At 33.4% G+C, this 21,131-nt stretch overlaps 1 protein-coding gene across 1 annotated transcript; it reads right to left on the bottom strand.

Moving 5' to 3' along the window:
- Positions 1-45: 45 nt before the first annotated feature.
- LOC112053592 (cytochrome P450 9e2) lies at positions 46-20,305 on the bottom strand. The gene is made up of 11 exons (XM_052884486.1): positions 20,141-20,305; positions 16,352-16,557; positions 14,981-15,144; positions 14,557-14,694; positions 13,870-14,072; positions 11,688-11,823; positions 6,933-7,043; positions 6,204-6,425; positions 5,597-5,697; positions 4,911-5,079; positions 46-2,022 (listed from the first exon to the last, which is right to left on the bottom strand). The coding sequence occupies exons 2-11, from the start codon at positions 16,552-16,554 to the stop codon at positions 1,856-1,858; spliced, it is 1,614 nt and encodes a 537-aa protein (XP_052740446.1). The 5' UTR covers positions 16,555-16,557; positions 20,141-20,305; the 3' UTR covers positions 46-1,855.
- Between the last annotated feature and the right edge of the window lie 826 nt (positions 20,306-21,131).

The following is a 21,131-nucleotide window of genomic DNA, read 5'->3' as shown; positions in this document are numbered from 1 at the left end:
TTCTATCTACATCATACATGCAGATGAGATGATAAATAAATAAAGTTGTATAACAATACAGTTTATTATTGGAAATCCCTTAGTGACTAAATTTAAAAAAATACTCCATTCTAAAGACTAACTTATAATAAAGTATAAAAAATAAGTAGATAATTATAAACTAGATCTTTCACATAATATAAATAACGTTAACCATAATTTTGATATTTTATACAATTTAAAATAGTTAGTAGACATGGAAATTTATAAGTAATTGGACAACTTGATAAACTTTGCATTCTCTGAAACAGTGATATCAAACACTTAAGTAGCGAGCAAGTTGTAAACTTTCTCAATTAAATCAACTTAACGTTTAAATCAGTAACTTAACTAGCCTTTTAACTAACAAGTAAGAACTACTGGATTGTACTCTACTTACTGGATTACATCAAAGTTATCACAGCCTAATCATATAAATGGCCGGAGCCTGTGTTAGCCACACCTTCGTATTTTTGATATAAACTGAGAGTTTGTAAGCTTATAAATAATCCTACCATAGTAACAACTATGGATTTTGTACCATGGTATCTAAAGTCACCATATAGCATAAAATTAATCTTAAACGATGATTTTCTAAGAGTTGCTACAAAACTAAGTATCTTGCGATTAGAGAAAAGACTTTTGTGACATTACTGAATATTATAATAGATATATTACGCTCTATACTGGAAAATTGACGTTCTGGACCCCTTAAAATCTTCTATATCCCAAAACGACCAAGCTCCAGACGTTATAGTCGCCAATTCAACCTACGGTATGGTATGGTAGGAATATGGAATGACGAACTTTCACCTTTTAAAAAATAACGAAGATCTGACCAGTACAGTTAATCTTAGACCATAGTTAGAAAATATTTATAACTATTATCTAAGATTACCTGCCCATATGGGCCTCATAAGAAAACTATCGTATGTTTACGTTCCCTACAGCAAGACCTATGTCTTGCAGTGTATGTCCATCGGCTGACATGATGATGATGATGTACCTATTATACTCGTACCTAATTGAACCCCGACACAAAAATATTTCGTTTCAAATTCAAATTCAGATGATCTGTGCCTGTAGCCATGTGGCACGTCCATTCTCTTTCTACAATCGCAAACACTTCGAAAATTAAATAATGTATGGGAATGACATTTGCTATAGACAGATCACGTGATCAATTAGTTATCGAACGAATCTGTCATTCCGTTCATATTTGTCGTTAATTTTCATAGTTTTCGAAGCGAATTAATAAACAGAGGGCCTAGTGGCAGTTTGATACTATTACTATCGCGTTAACATAAACGCGAATTTCTAAGAAATTGAAACAGCGCCACCTATTAGCACTGCTGTACAACTGTTTCAATTCCATATAAATTCGCATTTACGTCAACGCGATACGCGAACAGTATGAAACGCGAACAGTATGAAAATATTGAAAACTCGCGCTAGGCACACAGATCTAATTTTAATAATTATTTTTTAATAAGTTTATGTGTTTAATTATTAATTTTTAATAACAATTATTCTTAAAGGTTATACACAGAACAAGAAAACGATAAATGTAATGCTTCATCAATCATTTCGTGTTCATATATCGTAGAGTAGGTCAGTCATTTGACATTGTGAGTTTCGTTTACTGGCTTTACGGAATACGAAAAAGGCGGTTATTATTGATTTGATCTTAGTTATATTAGGTAACTAACCTATGTCAAAATTAGTGAATTGACTAACAGGACTATTGTTTTGTTACTTTACTTTTACTCTCAAAATAAATATGTCGCGCTTTGTAAAACTAAGAATTGTTAACTTAATGTATTTTTGGTTTATCCATTTACGCTCGCAATTCAAACTTCAACCAGTGACCGCCTTCAAGGCGAGGATTGAAGGACTCTGAAGACAGTTTCGCCGGGAGTCTTGTCTTAGCTGATGGCGACACCTCCATGTGCAGCAGAACGTGGAATAACAGGAACTTTAGCTCGCAAAGAGCAAATCTGGACCCTGGAGGACAAAACAATAAAAAATATATTTAATAATTAACAAGATTATATCTGATCTAGATACATAAAAATAAAATCATTGAAATTCATTTAAAAAAATGAAAAAAGAAAATAATTGTAAGTATGAAATTTTTTATCTATACTAATATTATAAGAAGGTAAAGTATTGTAGGGGCTAATCTCTGGATCTGCTGAATTGATTTTGAAAATTCTTTTACCACTAGAATTTCACGTTTTTTGTGAGTATCATAGACTTTATATATTTTATCCCCGTATTCTCACTAAAACGGGAACTACGCAATGAAACCACGGGCTACTTATGCTATAAAAACATGTTGCACAATAATCTTCTCTATCATTCAGTGAAAATCCCAATAAAAATCGTTTCAGTCGTTCCATAGGACAAAAGTTTTGTACAACTAATGAAACATCACCAGTTGTAGATTTGGATCACAAATAACTAAGTACATTCTGTAAAAATATCTTGTAACGACAGGCGACCACAGATTCGTATTATACGTATCGGACGCATCGTATCAAATGGATTTTTAATTTTAACTATTATTCAAATAACAATACTTCTAGTAAAAAAAAAAAAAAAAACTTTCTTCTAGTTCTACTTCATCTGCTGCTTTTTAATACAAGTTGAATTCCACATGAACCATTAAGAATTGTTTACCAATGTTTTACATTTTTGCTTAAACAAGAGTTGTCTAAACTAAAATAAATTCCTCATATACATAAATCGTGAACGCCAAATGGTTTTCACTTGTGAAATTTATCTGCAGCAATAAATCAGGCCCCTAACCAAATATGTGTTTTGACGCCTCCGCTGCTTGCGTAGCACGGAACCAAAATATATGACAAATTCATAAGCGCACTCCATTACATAACATTGTCTGTAAAATAGGGGTTGAATTGAAATTGTTCAGTGGATAAATAAGGGTTGATATTGATACATTTGATCGAAATCGACTTGATGACAGTGATGCTAGTTTATCTTATCGATCAATCAACAGAATTGAAATATAATCGATTTAGACTGAATCACATAACTATACTAATATTATAAAGCTGAAGAGTTTGTTTGTTCGTTTATTTGTTAGGATGCACTAATCTCAGGAACTTCTAGTCTGATTTGAAAAATTCTTTCAGTGTTAGATAGCCCATTTATAGAAGAAAGCTATAGGCTATATATTACCCCCCTAATCCTACGTAAAAGGAAACCACGCGAGTGAAACCGCGAGGCGACAGCTAGTCAATAAATATATGTAATTAAAATTTAAATTTCTATCTGTGATTTAAAAATAACTATTTGTCAAGTACTTGTAGTTACAATTTTACATGACACTAACACACAAACAAACTTGATTGATATGTTCGCCTATCTGACTATTATCTCGGACTTTAAATTGACTGATTTTAATGAGTATTTATCTGAAAGACAAAGGAAATTATTGAGCAACTCATAACCTATGTTTTATTGAAATTATATTAATATTATTATTTCATTGATGGCTTAACAAATAATGTAAGTTTGTTTTACGAGTATGTATGAAAAGTAGCACACGCCCGCGACTTCGTCTGCGTGGCAGTGGAAAAAAATAGAATAAACCTTTCTATGGCAGCACTCTAAATAATGATGAAACCGCATTGAAATACGTTGGGTAGCTTATAACGTCTAAGCGTACATATAGCGGAAAACGAATTAGCGAATAGTAAACGAATTACCTATAAGTTTATAAACATCAATGAAGATGAAACTCAAAACGTCTCGTTGAATTATTTTAGTTTGTTATGTTTGCTCATATTCAAAGCAAATTGTGCAAAACCAAAAAAATTTCGAATTTTAGAATTATAAAATACATCCATTTGCCGATATCTCAGAATCAACTTTGTTTAGCTCAATAAATTAATTTGCGCTGACGTCTTTGGAGGATATCTCTAACCCTTCATACCCTCAGACCTATATCACACTCATAGTCACGAACAAAATTCTGTCATTTTCTGATGAAAACGAGCTTAGATTTGGTTAAATCTTATACTAAACTAGAAGTTTTTGCCCGTTTTTTTACACAATTCAATTACACAAAAAGGTATTTTTACGGAGCTCTTTAACCGACGAACACGATTACAACTATTTAACGTCGATTCTATACAAGCAGTTTTTATAATCGCATTAGATCGTTGATCATATACTTTGACAGAAAAGTAACATCTAGCGAGGCAGGTCCTATACAATAATTGGTCTGAGTTCATACCTAATTACAATTTGAGCATCACATTTGTCGGGTTAAAGATTTACAAAATCATCACAGTCATTTAAAGTGATTAGATGTCAATGAACCGACGGGGAATAACCTTATCTACCGTAATAACAGTCAAAATACCTTCATTATCTTAAACCGTTTAATTTGATTTTAATCGGGGATTTTCTCTATCATAATACTGTGCATAAAAGGCCCGTTTTTGTATCTCCAACCAATCTGGTTTCCAATTTTTTTTCTTAAATTTCATTCAACGTCGTTTCGTCATTTCGTCAACATAAATTAAATATTATTTTCAAGTGCATTTTTAGATCTCTACGTACCTACATACGAGTAGATTAAAAGAGGCAATATTAGCGTCCACAATCCTTTTGTTCTCTAAGCGGAATTAATACTGACAAATAGAAAAGGAAGATTGAGAAAAATATGTGTTATCAGTATTAGTGCATCATTCATGTTGCAAATAATCTACTATTTTATATAGCCATGTAACTCGGTGAAGATGTGGAAGGAATGGTGAAAGAATCTTTGTGGTTTTACGTAAATTGTAAGAAACTAAATAACGAAAATCAAATCTAACTTCTTAATAATATTAGTTTAGACAAAAATACAGGAAACTTACCAATACAATTTCTTGGACCAAGTCCAAAAGGCATGTAGGCCATGGGGTTGATGAGGTGCTTATTCTCTTCTGAAAAGCGTTCTGGATCGAACTTCTTGGGGTTTGCATAGAACTGGGAGTCGTGGTGGAAACACCACGTGGGGATAGACAGGAGCTCTCCTTTGCGTATCTAAAAATGGTGTAATTATATTATGATCACCGAAATTAATGAAAATCACGCGAGCGGTGTGATGAAAAATAGTTCAAACAACCAATAGGCTTTGGCAAAGGTGTTGTAAGGGTCTCTTCACACTGAAAAACGCAGTCTTATTGTTGACTCTCAATTAACAATAAGCTGCTGAGAAAAGACGTGAAAGAAGTGAATTTTATTTATTAACGTTATTTTTAAAAGTCCCTTCAAAATACCTTTTCGCAGTGATGCTGATGTTATTAGTATAACTGATACTGAACCAGGGTTTAGTTCTAACGATTCCCATTATTAGATAAATTACGATTTTTGGGGTAGTTGTTAATATTTTGCAAGGTCCTAAGTTTAATTTCCAGCTCAGATCAAGTTGGAATTTTCTGAATTGACTCAGATCGTGTTGACTTTCAACTTTACTTTACGGTGACTTTATTGTAAGAGGCAATAATTAAGATAAAAAAAAATATAACAATTATGAAACAAATATGGTAAATGAGCTTACAATATAATCTTTAGTAGCTTTGCTGTTAGCCTTTCCCATGTTGTAGTCTTTCACACATTGTCTGTCCAGAGCCATCGCTGGAGGCCATAGTCGTAGGACCTCTGTAAGAATAAAAGGTATTTGAGAAAACATTATCTTGTAGCGTTATAAAGGAACTCTATATCTTTTTTTTCTATTTTTAGATCTGCGACATCTACGTCATTTTAGTTTTTTTTATTTGAATTTTTGTCCGTGACGTCTTATAATTTGATGAAGTCGGCTGCACACTCGAAAAAAGATGACGTCATGCGTCGTTCCCTCGCTTTAGGGTTGCCAACTTTACAAGAAATAAAGTATATTCTGGTCTATGAAGATTATTAAACAGTATTTTAGAAAAACGAACATTTTCTTTTAAAAAATGCAACCATTCCATCAGTATTTTCTTATGACGTTGTCACGTTAAACTATCGTCAGTAAACCGACTTTACAGACAACCGATTTTTTTTAGTTGATCAATAATTTCCACTTAATTAAAGTGAATGTATTATATTATTTTAATTCATTAGCTATTTAAATTTGGTCTTTATCAAAAACGCAAATGCATATTAAAGAACATATAAATATTTACCAGAAACAACCATATCCAAGTAAGTCATATTTTGAATGGCAGTAAAGCTGAGTTTTCCATTGTGTTTCTCATTGTGTTCTTTGATTTCTTTATACAACCGGTCCTGGACCTCTGGATGCACAGCTAACTCGTGCAAAGCGAAAGACATTGCCGTTGAAATGGTTTCGAAGCCAGCGATGAAGAAGAGAACTGCTTGGGCAACCAGATCCGTGTCAGACCAAACTGAAATAAAAACACAATAATATAAAAATACTAGTCGTCGTTGTCAACCCATACACGGCTCACTGCTGAGCTCGAGTCTCCTCTTAGAATGATATCCTCTTAGAGTGATAGCCACTGAGCTATCACGACAAGACACTAGTATACATAACATATTGTATAAAACTATCCATTGTAACCTTTTGTGATTATTGACTAATTCTACACTTAATTTTCATCATAAATTATCGAATCAATCAGAAGAAATTACTCGTCAGAATCTTACAAGATAAAATAAATAATTTAAATGTTTTTAAACTTTTTACTTTTCTGGTGTTAGAGATACCTAGATAAATTTTGATTTACGAAACAAACACCAATGTCAAAAAAATCACTGTAAATCCTTGCGATTTTAATGAGAAGCTATTTTCTGATTTCGTAAATAGTGATTTATGCTAGCAAGCCTTTAAATGGTGGGTTAAAAAATTACTTAGTTTCCAAGTAATTTTAATGAAATGAAATAAAACTAACCTCTGTCAATTTGCTTCTTGCCCACAGTAGACTCTTCGACGGTCGCAAATCCGGTGTCTTGGTCGTTATGTCCATTTTCTGTAGTCGACTTCTCATCGTGAATCAGTTGACCTTGTGACAAAGAATATAAATCTTATTAATTTATGTTTATATCTTATTAATTCATGGATTGATTAAAAATAGGCATAAAAGACGATTAAAATAAAAATGAAAACCACTCATTACATTAATTTTAAAAACAAAATCTATACTTTTAAAGTAATATTATGTAAAGTAAATTAAAGGTAAAGTTTGAGTTAGGATTAGTTAGGATCTATAGTAGTAGCATCTATGTAGTTATCCCTGAATCTATTAAATCAATTTTGAGAATTTTTTACCACTACAAAACCAAGTTATTTGTCGTGTCATAATTTTGCAACCGCGTTGCGTCGGTTAATCTTCTCTTCTATATATATAAAAATGAATTGCTGTTCATTAGTCTCGCTAAAACTCGAAAACGGCTGAACGGATTTATCTTATCTTCGTCTTCAAATGTTCGTGGAGGTATAGGGAAGGTTTAAAAGGTGAGAAAAATTAGAATAATTGCCGGGAAAACCATAGAAACAACCCTTTTCTATTTCCCATACAAACGTTTAAGAGTCAAGGGGTAGGGTAGGGGTAGAGTAGTGTAGAGTAGGGATAGGGAAGAAGTGCACATAAGTCAAAGCGAAGCTTGACCGGGTCCACTAGTACTAAATAAAATCTGAAACTTCACGTTTTGCATGAATTATGAAATATAAAGATTTAATGACAAAAACTTTGTATTCCATAATTTACTTATAGGTATGCTGTTAAATGGGTTTATAAAAAATTAAATAAATTAATTTAGAAACCTGATTTCCAACATAAGTTATTATTAACTGAAGCTCACACAGTAATTGCAAGACAAAGCTAATGATGTTCCAATAACACAGTTGACCAAAACGAATCCTGACAGAACAGAAATTCCGAAATATCGCTGTTGCCACTTTGCGTATTCGGTTGTTTGAGAGACGGTCGCCGCTTCGATGTATTTTTGAGTGCAAGCAGGCTGTTTGTACGGCAACCTGGCAATCGTATTTTTTTCGACTACCCTACGTACTGCATTCCCGCAGCCGAGAGTGTGGCTTAGAAATGAATTTAGAGAAAACTTGCGTGATGTCAAATAGTGATCAATATAAAGTTACAGTACAAGGGAAAGAGATTAAATATGTGGATGAGTATGTCTATCTAGGTCAGAACGTATCCTTCAAAGGTCATTATGTCAATGAAGTCGAAAGGCGCATCAAAAAAGCCTGGGCTGCATACTGGTCTTTAAAACATATATTTAAATCAAATATGGATGTAAAACTAAAGAAACTGACAATGGACTCTATAGTAACACCAACACTTCTATACGGCTGTCAAACGTGGCCGATCACTAAAGAGATCATTTATAAAATACAGATTTCCCAAAGAGCCATGGAAAGAAGCATGCTAGGCCTAAAAATAAAGCATAAAATAAAAAATAGAGTAATAAGAAATAAGACAAAAATTATAGACGCGGCAAAACTAGCATGTCTCTTAAAATGGCGCTGGGCTGGACACATAGCCAGAACAACGGACGGGCGGTGGACAGAGAAGGTACTGCACTGGTACCCACGTGACGAGCGCCGGTCGCGAGGCCGGCCGCGACGACGCTGGCGCGACGACATCGTCGGTGCAGCGGGGACTACCTGGACAAGGTTGGCGAGAGACAGAGATAAATGGAGAAGGATGGAGGAGGCCTATGCCCAAAAATGGGCGTTCCAATAATAATTAATTGACAGCAAGCAGTGACGTAAACTTATAGAACTAATTTTCTTTGACTAAATTGGATTAAACAAATACTTACTAACAATGACGAAGAACTTTTCTGACATAAAACATCTATAAAAAATTTTATTTAGAATTGACATGTTTGCTTAAAAGAATAATATTAGATTTATGATGAATACTGTTTTTGAAATTACTTGTATATTATTGGAAATAAAGGCTTTATTATTATTATTATTATTATTATTATTATTACGTACTGCATTGCCGATACCCAGACTTGCAAATAAGACAGGTTGGTATAACTTGATTTTTCTCTGATGACAAGGTCATTCAAATCTATACTAATATTATAAAGCTGAAGAGTTTGTTTGTTTGTTTGTTTGTTTGTTTGTTTGTTGGATTGAACGCGCTAATCTCAGGAACTACTGGTCCGATTTGAAAAATTATTTCAGTGTTAGATAGCCCATTTATCGAGGAAGGCTATTGGCCATATTCCTACGGAAACGGGAACCACGCGGGTGAAACCGCGCGGCGTCTGCTAGTGTATTATAAACTATGTTTATGTAAGCAAGTGACAAATCCTATCCTACTAATATTATGAACGCGAAAGTTTGTATGGATGTTTGGATGTATGTTTGGATGTTTGTTACTCTTTAACGCCGCTACTATTGAAGCGATTTGGCTAAGGAATGAAAATGGATTTTACTCTGGATTAACACATAGGCTACTTTTATCCCGAAAAAATCCATGGTTTCCCGAGATTTGCGAAAACTGATGGTTTTAATGATATGAATGTTTGTTACTCTTTCACGCCTCGACTACTTAACCGAATTAGCTGAAATTTGGTATTGAGATATATTATAGCATGGATTAACACATAGACTCCTTTTTATCCCGGAAAAATCCATGATTCCCGAGGGATTTGTGAAAAACTAAATTTCACGCGGACGAAGTCGCGGGCTTCCGCTAGTATAATATAAAAAATCTGCCGATTTGCTCAAAGTTGGTGAAATTATGGTAAGATAGACAACTGTTTTCAGATTAGCATACGCAACGTTAAAAATATACGGTACACGTTTATGCAAGGAACTAATTTTACTGCACAATCATTAAATTTATTTATTACTGTATACTTAAACTAACAACATACTTATTGAATGAAAACTATTGTATTATTTAGTATTAATTATACCAAGAACAAATAGGTTTCTAAAACACTTTGTCGAAAACAGTGTAAGAACTTTTCAAGACTACCCTCTAATTTGCAGTGACGTTTCTCAACGGGAGTATCTTTCTACCGGTCATCTCTCGGCCTACAAGTTTGCGGTCGCAATTACCAGCTTCAATCCAGTAAGACCTGACCGTACGTTATGCCGCTGTAAATGTTCTGCTATTTCGTGTTAGGTAATCACAGATTTTGGTCTGATGTCGTTATTTGCACGTATGGTTAGTGGAACCTCAATTTAGGTGGAATTTAGTTTTGGCAGTAACTAAACTGCAATCATATGCCAGCTATCCAATCATAGACCGGCTTCAGTAGGTAATCAAATTGTTTGCAATCTTCAAAATAGTACTTCAATAATCTGTCCTAGTCATGTGGAATTTTAGAATTTAATACATAATAATTACATAAGAATACATAATCAATTAACATGTGGAATTTGATGTTTTCTTTTATTTACTCAAGAGGTATTTTAACGATTACTAGCTGACGCCGCGCGGTTTCACCTGCCTGGTTCCCGTTCCCGTAAGAATATGGAAATACTTTATATTCTTCCTCGATTATTGGGCTATCTAACACTGAAAGAATTTTTCAAATCGGACCAGTAGTTCCAGAGATTAGCGCGTTCAAGGAAACAAATTCTTCAGCTTTGTAATATTAGTATAGATGTACGTATTTTGTAAAAAAAACCTTTATGCAATTAAGTTTGTCTTAATATGTCAGTTAGTCAATCACCTTTTTTTAAATCCGATTGATAGCATCCTTTCACGAAAAAACTGATTTACTAAATTGATTTATTTTACTAGGTGGTACGAAGTTTACCGGGTTAGATATTCCCTTTATAGGTATTTTTTATAGTTGTTTAGCATCTAAGTAAACTCATACATTAACTTAATTGTGTTTATGATAGTTACAACTTAATTATGCAACCGCAGAACATAGAAAATGCTAAAGCCTTATTCCGTGCATGCAACTGACGCATTTTATCTCGTGACAAAGTGACTAAGGCAAAGGCGAAGTACACTTTGCAAGAAAGTAAACATGGTGTTTACATTTTATTAAAATAAATAAACGTAAATGGCAAATTAAACAGTATTAAAAACACTACAAATAGTTAGAACTCCAGTCATTACTACAAACATGTAATAAAATATGTAAACAATAGGGTACAATAACATTGTTATACTATAAATTTGTCGTAAATCCATACTTTCATCTAAACAAATAAATTAAATCACACGTTGATACTAGTTTCATTGTTAGCACAAACTTATGACGTTGAAGAGGTGTTTACTTTTATAACTAATGCGATACTTTAGTATCATATATTCAAATACTAACAAGTATCTAATATATGTTTGTATTGAAAACATTAGATTTTTTGTGAAGAGGTGTGTTTTACTGCCAGTAAAAATTCACACTTATTACATGTGTCTTTCTGTTGCTTTTTTCCTTTGTAGGTTAAATTTCTCATAGTTAACAAACGCTAAGCAAAGTGGCTGGTTATACTCTTCGGTATGTATAACCTGCCGCAGCGTATGGATGTGGATTATGGTACTAAAGCCTGCTCGGAAACCGGCTTGTTCGGGAGGCTGGAAGTCATCAAACCTATGAGCGATACGATTCGTGCTGACTCTCGAAAACAACTTGTAGACATTTCAAGGACAACTTGTTTCCAAAGGACCGTATTTAAAAATATGTAAAGAATTTGTCATTACCTTTCTTAGCCTCCATGAGAAGGTGAATCATGTCAGGTCTGATGATGTTCCGCGCTTCTCTATCCTTCATCGAGGTCAGCACCAGCTCCTCGAAAAACTCCTTAGTTTGGTTTGTAAACAGCTTTAGCTTCAGCCTCTAGAAAAAAAAACATTCATACAATCAAAATAAATCCACCAGATGACTTAAACTCATACTTATGAAGTAATTATGAAGTCAATTTAACTCTGGCTTCCGTATATCTAGGCCAAAACAATCGCTATTACCAAATTATACATCATTCAAGATTGAGTGACCAAATTATGGGGCTTCTACGCATCAAGATAAACTTGTTTAGGCCAATTGTCCACTGAGAGTAGCATCCTACTGACCTTCAAACGCCATTGAGCATCCGTTTCGCAAAAATTATTTAGTATCCAAATCGCAAACAACAGAAAAACGAATCATCAAGTCATTGGAGCAACAAAAACGTTTGGATTAGTCCGTGGGATGTAGTCAGTAAATTACATGAAACATGAATTAAGACGTACGAAGTCATTACTAAAGAAGTGTTCAGTCATCAGTGAAATAAAAGATGATTTTGTATTTTTGCTTTGAAAAATTATGTGCAAAATCAGAATTTTTTACTTACAAAATTATTAAAAAAAACACGTTAGCGCAAAATCGTGGAAAACGTGTCTACAATAATTTTATAAATGCAAAAGTTTAGATTTAGATGAATGCAGAGTTTTTCTCAATTCCGTAAAAATTGTTCAACAGATTTGGATAAAAGTTGACGCACAGATAGATTTTACTCCATCACTTCCTTGTATACAGGATATGATGATAAATGGATGATATTCATACAGGAAATATATCTACGCGGGCGCAGCCGCAAAGCACAATAGTAAAAGTTAAATGGACACTTATCAGACAATAAATCATGACAATCAACATCAACATGTTCACATTTGATTCTAAATACTCTCCTAACAACGCCAAATGATTCTTATCAACATTATGTAATGCTACAATCATTATTTGGTCATTACTTGTAATGACTCAAAACAACGAACTGTTTGAACAAAATTTTTATCATCTTTCGGATGTTTTGTTTTTTATACTGTTTATGATTATCAACCGACATAAAACTTCGCATTAGTGTTTGCTGATAATATGTTGCTGATAATATGATGTTTAGCAAATAAATAAATAAACTGAGTATACTCGATTACATTATTACTAAAGTATTTCTATTCATTATTTTATCAAATAATTAATGTATTTTGTCTTTTTTCAAATTAGTATGTAAGAATTTTTTTATTTTACGTGAAAAATCCTCATGGATAAACATTTTTGTCAACACGAGGCAAGGTGGCTATGTCGCACTCGAAAGCCCTACGTTTTCTAACTACTTTTTAAAACTTAGAAAATTAGTTGTAAATCTTTTCAAGATAATTAGCTCATTTTCAAATAGCCAGCCTGGGCTAGTAAGATAATTCTATTCTTTGAATTCAAATAAGTAATTATCAATGAAGTAGTCAGTAACTAAACAGTTACATCATAATTACAAGAGATGCACCTAAATGATAACATTATGCAGGTAACTGCGCATTAAGTTAGTAATAAATAACGTGTGCTTTTAATAATTCATTTACTTGACCTTGGTCCATACAATTTGCGATATTGTAAGAAGTCTTTTGTTAATATCACAGCATAATATATCATGCTTTATTCAATAAATATTTAAGTCTTTTCATAAATATTATAGTACTAGCTGACACCGCGTGGTTTCACCCGCGTGGTTCCCGTTTCCGTAGGAATACAGGGATAATATATAGCCTATAGCCTTCCTCGATAAATGGGCTATCTAACACTGTAATAATTTTTCAAATCAGACCAGCAGCTCCAGAGATTAGCGCGTTCAATCAAAAAAACAAACAAACATTTCACCTGTATGATATTACTAGTCTAGATATAAATTAGAGTATTTAGAATTTCTCAACTAGTTGGCCAAATATTTACAATTTTGATGCATGATTTTTATTTATTAAATTACTTTAAATTTTTTACATAATTCTGTTATTATAAAATTTTAATAACCATTTATTATTTTTAAACCTTTCTTTCCGTAGTAAAGACTGTTTTATAATTGAGGTATAATCGCCGTTAAGTGTCTATCTCAGTTTTAAAAATAATTCTAACCTTCGCTAACGACGGGCAGGCAGACATAGCGAAGAACATGAGCATCTGTTTGAACTTGAACGTAGCAGCTGTCTTTCCCATTTCAAAGAACTGATTATTTTCATCTGTGTGAGAATCCACCTTTAATCCGAATGCGCACGAGGCGATCACGTCGTTGGCATACCGCGCTGTCAGATCCTTGCAATCAACTTCTATCGCCCCATCTATGGAATTAAAGGATACTTGAAATATATCTTCTAGTGCCACTACTTTGGCTATTATTAGCTACATTTGACGTCATAATACTTCATGTTTATCAATAATAATAATTATTAAGTGTGGATCAACTAAGTTAAGGAACGGAAGTAGATTTTTATGACTTCATTCTTGTTATCATACCACTTGCTTAGTCATGTAAACAAAAACATTCACCAAATATTATCAAAATATAAATAAAATACTTGTTTATTTTTGTCTCAATTATATTTTACATGTGAATTAAATACTTAATCATTGCAGCAAAAATGAAGTGCGCATTTTTTTACGAAGTTCGTTGACACAATAATGATTGAATCAACATTAATTATATTTATACGTTTTTTTCCAGGTAAATTAATGATTAAATACAAATTTTTACATTGAGTAAAAAATATTTAATATTCTTTGCACACTTGTATAAAGTTTTGATTGATTTAAATATCTACTTACGTTCAGACTCCTTGACTTTCTTCTTTAGTGCTCGTATCATTTGTTCTCCAACTTCCTCCATAAAAGGCACCATCAGCTTTATCTTTGAACTTGTAAACGCTGGACTCAATGTTGATCTCATGTCTTTCCATTCTTGGCCTAGAATTTCATACATTCTAATGAAATCTTGATTAAGTATGTAATTTTAAACAAGTACTTGAGTAAATTTTGATTTTATGATTAATGTAATATGTTTTGAGAACTTTAAGATCACGATATTCTAAAATGCTGAAAATGACGACACCTATAACAAATTGTTCTTGCGATTAACGTGAGAACGTGAGAACAACATAGTTGCAAATAACCTGCCATTTTTTTTAATTATAAACGGACCTTTAAAAAATAATAGTATACTGTACGGCAAAGTTATAAAATGAAGACTAACCTTTCAAAGAGAACAAATTTCTTGCAAACAGTGGTTCGATGGAAACCTCAGTAAAGTTGCGGTGGTCAAGGAAATGCTCGAAATCTTTGATAGTGATCTTCTTCACCAACTCGAGATCTCGAACAATTGTGATCGGTCTCAAGAACTCGTAACGACCGACGAACCTTTAATAATAGTCACATACAAAACGTGCAAAAATGTTATCATCATTCGAACTCAAAATGACAAAATTTTTTTATTCAGTTAGAACATTTGTTCATATTTAATCGACATGAAATCGTCAATATAATCGTCGATGAGCTTCTGTTTTTAACCGACTTCAAAAAACGGAGGTTTCTCAATTCGATCGTAAATATTCGCGCAAATTTCGACGATTATAGACCAATTTTGATAATTCTTTTTTTGTTCATCATCATTATCAACCCATATTCGGCTCACTGCTGAGCTCGAGTCTCCTCTCAGAATGAGAGGGGTTAGGCCAATAGTCCACCACACGGGCCCAATGCGGATTAACAGACTTCACACACGCAGAGAATTAAGAAAGTTCTCTCGTCTGTAGGTTTCCTCACGATGTTTTTCCTTCACCGTTTGAGACACGTGATATTTAATTTCTCAAAATGCACAAAACTGAAAAGTTGGAGGTGCATGCCCCGGACCGGATTCCCACACCCTCCGAAATTAGAGGCAGAGGTCATATCCACTGGGCTATCAAGGCTATAATTTTTTTTTTGTTAGAAACGAGGTATTCCGAGGGTCTGATGATAGGATTCTGGAGAAATCGAGGGGAACTGTTGAAAGTAGGGGTGGCCAATGCGTTTCCTTATTTTTTCATAAAGTATTTTAAAGCACTACAGTTTAATGAAGATCTGGAGTCAATCTGATGAGCCGAATCACAAACAATGAAAAAAAACAACGGCTTACAGCAGTTACCTTGTGTTTGGGTTAGGTTAATTTATGCAACGCCATCAAATTTATCAGAAGGCAGCACCATACAATCTTATTTTTTGCTTTTTAGTTTAGTGGAAAATTTATGTGATTTTGAAGTCGGTTGTTTTTTATTATTGAAATTTTATTAACGGGACATGAGCAATAGCTTTGTTTTTTTTAAATGACAAAAGTTAGCCCAAGTGGTAATCATAGTTGGTATCATAGTCGGTAGTAGTCATCTTACATAGAAAAGGTACAAGTTTAATATAACCATACTTCTGACGGCTTCTACTCAGTGTCATACCCAGACTTCCTTCCTTTTTCTTCTTAGAAGAAAAAATGAATAAATGAAAGTGATCCGATAACCACTGGACTGACGAGGCTATAATTACTCGTTTACATATATTTTAAAAAGATTATGATGACAAAGGGACTTTAACAAACCTCTCTTCAGGAAAACCATCGTACATCCTGTCCAAGTCGTCACCAAAGTTATCGATGCGAAGGATGATTCTCATCATGTTACCAAAGAATGGTAACGGTCTGAAATGCTTCACGCCATAATCACTGAACCTGGAGTAGTTTTGGCGGAAGTATAGCACTACAACCAGTATGAGCACCACAACCCACGTCAGTAGGAGAAACATGTTCTGAAACAAAAAACCAAGGTTATTCTATAGGCTTCTTTATTACTATAAATAAACTAGTGGACATACGCAATTTAGAGTAAGTAGAAAATTTTATCAGACTAAGAGTATATGCTTGCATACCTTTGTTTTTTTATACAAGCTTTAGTTTGTCAGCCCATGCTTCTACCATAGGAAGCAACTTTAAACAATTATAGAGTTTCGACCATAGTGACTTTGGCTCGATAGCAGGTTCAATAAAATTGCGCAATTATTTCTTTCATCATGATAGTACAAAAAATGTTTCCTCATTCAGCTTTGTACTTCGTAGCAACACTTTGAAAAATACGGTTTTAACGGTTGTGATTAAACATTCTACAGATGGCTTAAAGCTAAGAGACTGATGACTGGGGACATGGATTCTCAAGTTATACCAGATCCCGTTACATACATAACGTGAAGCTAAATTTATGTTTTAACGCCTACTTACTAACTACTAGTTACTTAATAGTTAATTGGCAATTTACAAAATAACTAATAATGTGTAATGTTTCTAATACAAATAATTTATTTGAATCTATGTATTATTTTTTTATTAAATGTTACTCATAAACATTAAGGCTTAATAACTTAGGACCAAGTTAATTAAAATTATTATTGCGAGTGAAATGACTAGCGATTTACTCATTTTTATTAATTTTATAAACATTGCACACCGAGTTTGGCCTTAGTATACCTATATCGATATTTGTTCATCACAGTGGCCAAGAGAACTTGATCAGATTTAATAGATCTAAATTGGTTATAATTAAACAGCCCATATGTTATTAGGGAGTTCTTGAAGAGGTCAAGTGACGAATGAGTTGAATGTATTTTAATCGTGTTTTTATCATTTATAGCATTTCAAACAGGACGTAGCTCAATTTCTTTATTATATCTATTGTTGTTTTCAATAGCTTTGATAAGATGTATTAATAAATTTCTAAGAAATAGTTCCATGGTTAGTCATCATCATCATCATCATCATCATCATCATCATCATCATCATCATCATCATCATCATCATCATCATCATCATCATCATCATCATCATCATCATCATCATCATCATCATCATCATCATCATCATCATCATCATCATTAACATCATCATCATCATCATAATGAGAATCTCTCTCTCTCTCTCTCTCTCATAATGAGAGGGGCTAGGCCAATAGTCCAGCACGCTGGACTAAAGCGGATTTGCAGACTTCACACACGCAGAGAGTTAAGAAAATTCTCTGGTATGCAGGTGTCCTCTCGATGTTTTTCCTTTACCGTTTAAGATATTTAATTTCTTAAAATGCAGACAACTGAAAAGTTGGAGGTGCAAGCCCCGGACCGGATTCGAACCCACACCCTCCGGAATCGGAGGTAGAGGTCATATCCACAATTTTTTTTATTGGGGGGCATTATATAATCGATACTGAAGCTAAAAATATATTTTTTTTTTTGACAGTTTGTCCGTGTTTTTTTGTTATTCGGGCACCACGCTGAAACTACTGAATGAATTAAAATTAAACTTGCCACGGCTTAAGGCGATAATACGGAAAAAGGTTATAGGATATTTTTATTGCCAAAAAAAATAAGAAGGGGGTGAAATAGGGCTTCAAAGTTTACATTGATATCCACGCGGACGAAGTCGCGGGCGTCCGCTAGTATTAAATAAATTCAAGCATAGCTACTATCTAGGTACATGAGTCAATCTTAGATCAATTTCAGTCCATTGAATAATAGCATCAATGGCCACCTCTGAACTTCCTACTCTATGTCGACAGTGTGCCGGTTACGTTATAGAGTTACAAACTGTGGTTCGCGGTCTTAAGAGTAGATCTTTTATTTTATTTGCCTTGTTATATATTATTTTATTAATTTATCTAAATTCTTAGCTTTAGTTATTGTTATAAAAATATTTACAAATCAATTAAATTAAACAAATTAATTAAGTCTGCATAGAATTTCTTTTCTTGTTTACTCCGTTTAGCAAAATGGTACGACAATAAAATTACTACTAAATATGCCCACTCGTAAAACAGTTGTATAAAAGACCGCTTAACGAATTTGGAATTTAAATAGCGTAATTATAATAAAGAGTAAGACATACTGAATGTAGTCTCTTATTTTTAGTTTTGTAAATACAAATACAGCATAGCATCTTTGGCCAATAAATAAAACAAATAAACTACAATATACATGATATTGTAGTTTATTTGTATATTTTATTTACAATATATAGGCCCTATGAGTGACTTTCACTCAGCGGGCGATGGAGCGAGCTATGCTTGGGGTTTCTGCGTGATCGAATCAGAAATGAGGAGATCCGCAGATGAACCAAAGTCACCGATATAGCTCAGCGAGTCGCGAAGTTGAAATGGCAATGGGCAGGCCACATAGTTCAAAGAGCCGGTGGACGTTGGGGTCCCAAGGTGGTGGAATGGCGACCCCGCACCGGTTGGTCGACCCCTCACTAGGTGGACCGAAGACATCAAGCGGGTTGCAGGGAGCCGCTGGATGCTAGCGGCTTAAGACCGATTTGATTGTAAGTCCATGCAAGAGGCCTATGTCCAGCAATGGATGTCTATCGGCTGACAATGATGATGATGATGATGATGATGATATACAGGATATACAGGATACCAATACCTAAATTATTTACCGGATCTGTGTAATAACATAATAACAACACAAACTAAAGATAATAATTAAGGATTATTATACTGATTAAGTACTAAGATTACAGATTGTATACAAATCGACCTAGCTAAGATTACAGCTAGTTAGATATCAACTGTACGTTTGCCTAGCCGTAATTTACTTGTTTTTACCTAGCTTATGATTACAGTTTAAATGTTATTTTAATATGTACCTATTCATTCTACGTGAATAGAGTTGTTTTTGTTTTGATGACCTTGCCTGTCAAAATGAGTCGTATAACGGATATTATTATGTCATTTTGTATATTTTTATCAAATAACAATTATAATAATAATAATCGAACACCTGAAAGTGTTTTACTTTTGGATGCTCTTTTCAATCTTAATTTGAAAATAATAACATTAGTGTTGAAAATTGACGCCGGAAGGACTCGATTTCTTGAAAGTTGACGACAGTGTTTATATGTATAAAATTTAAACTTGAAAATAAATAGAAGAATTTCAGATCTTAGAGCTTAATACGAATGAAGAATAAAACAGCTTATTAAGTTCCCATAATAATTCGTGAGCTCGTCCAGAAAAGTTAGTCATAATCAATAAACATGACAGACATATAAGGTGTACCATATTCTGGCAAAATAAAGATTGATTGATTGATTGATTAATTGTCACATTCTTAAAATCAATGAAAAAAAGACAGAATACTACCACTCATCCATCCTATCATTGTTAAATGTTAAATATCACAGTAGTGTTGTCAAATACAGAAATTTTGTTATGATGAATGAATGTTGAAACTTTACTGTATATTAAACATAAAGGCTTAAATTTCAATATATGGGCGTCCACTACAGCCTATTAAATACATAAACAAAAAGAAAACAAAACAAAACATAAAAGCAAACATAACTTACGTAATTGAAAATATCACCTAGTGTTTAAAAATTTCATTAATTCTCCCCAAATATAGAAATTGTCACTTGAAAACAAACAATTGCTCCAAATATTTCCAAATTATTAATAAAAAACGTACAGAACTGTATTATTCTGGCTATTACTACCGAATACGTCAAGTCTGGACGAAGGCTCGAGTTTTATATCTGTTTATCTACATACTACGCTCTTGTACATCCGTCATATATCGGCCCGTTTACACGTCGCCAGTTGATGGAATCGGTCAATTCAAATCAACGTTGGACGGGAGTAGATGAGTTATTTTTTTTTTTATTCGTTGACATCAGGGTTGACTTTTGCAGAACTTTTGCGTTTGTCTCTGGATGCTGCAGCCCTCTTTATTTAAAATATTTTTGACATGGTTTTTTTTAAATATACTAGCGGACGCCCACGACGTCGTCTGCGTGGAATTAAGTGTTTCAAAAATCCAGCGTGCACTATGTTTTGTCTGGGATGAAAAGTAGCCTATGTGTTAATCTAGAGTAAAATCTATTTCCATTCCAAATCTCAACCAAGTAATTTTAGTAACAGCAACGTAAAGGAGGAGCAAACATACACACTTGGACACAAACTTTTGCCTTTATAATATTAGTGTGAAGTGTGATTTCATGAGTTCATTCAAAATTAATAATTTTTTTATTAAAAAAAAGAATATTTATTTCATTCATGTCAAATTCAGTTTAAAAGAAAGAACAAAAAGTTAAGTTTTTAAAACACAATTAGGTTGTATCTTATTAAATCGACGGTGTTGAAAATAATGTACTATTTTAATTAACCGACTTCCAAAAAGGAGGAGGTTCTACGTTCGGCTGTATGTATGTTTTTTTTTTTTTACTTCACCGTTGGACCAACAGTCTGCTGTTGGTCTAGAACAAGGTGATACCGACGTTCAACGTTGGATTACAATGTTACTTTAGAACAATTTAATACACAATCAACACCGTTTTGGAA

The sequence above is a fragment of the Bicyclus anynana genome, chromosome 11 (genome assembly GCF_947172395.1).
Source record: "Bicyclus anynana chromosome 11, ilBicAnyn1.1, whole genome shotgun sequence".
In the NCBI taxonomy this organism is placed as follows: Eukaryota; Metazoa; Arthropoda; class Insecta; order Lepidoptera; family Nymphalidae; genus Bicyclus; species Bicyclus anynana.
Note: the sequence above shows the minus strand (reverse complement) of the source record. Positions and strands in the feature narration are given on the sequence as shown.

Excerpts from the sequence above, each read along its gene's own strand:
- LOC112053592 (XM_052884486.1), bottom strand. The coding sequence starts at position 16,554 with ATGTTTCTCCTACTGACGTGGGTTGTGGTGCTCATACTGGTTGTAGTG. Across the intron at positions 11,824-13,869 it reads CCTGCCCGTCGTTAGCGAAG|AGGCTGAAGCTAAAGCTGTT; the intron begins GTTAGAATTATT and ends TTTTTTTTCTAG. Across the intron at positions 5,080-5,596 it reads AAGCTACTAAAGATTATATT|ATACGCAAAGGAGAGCTCCT; the intron begins GTAAGCTCATTT and ends CACCATTTTTAG.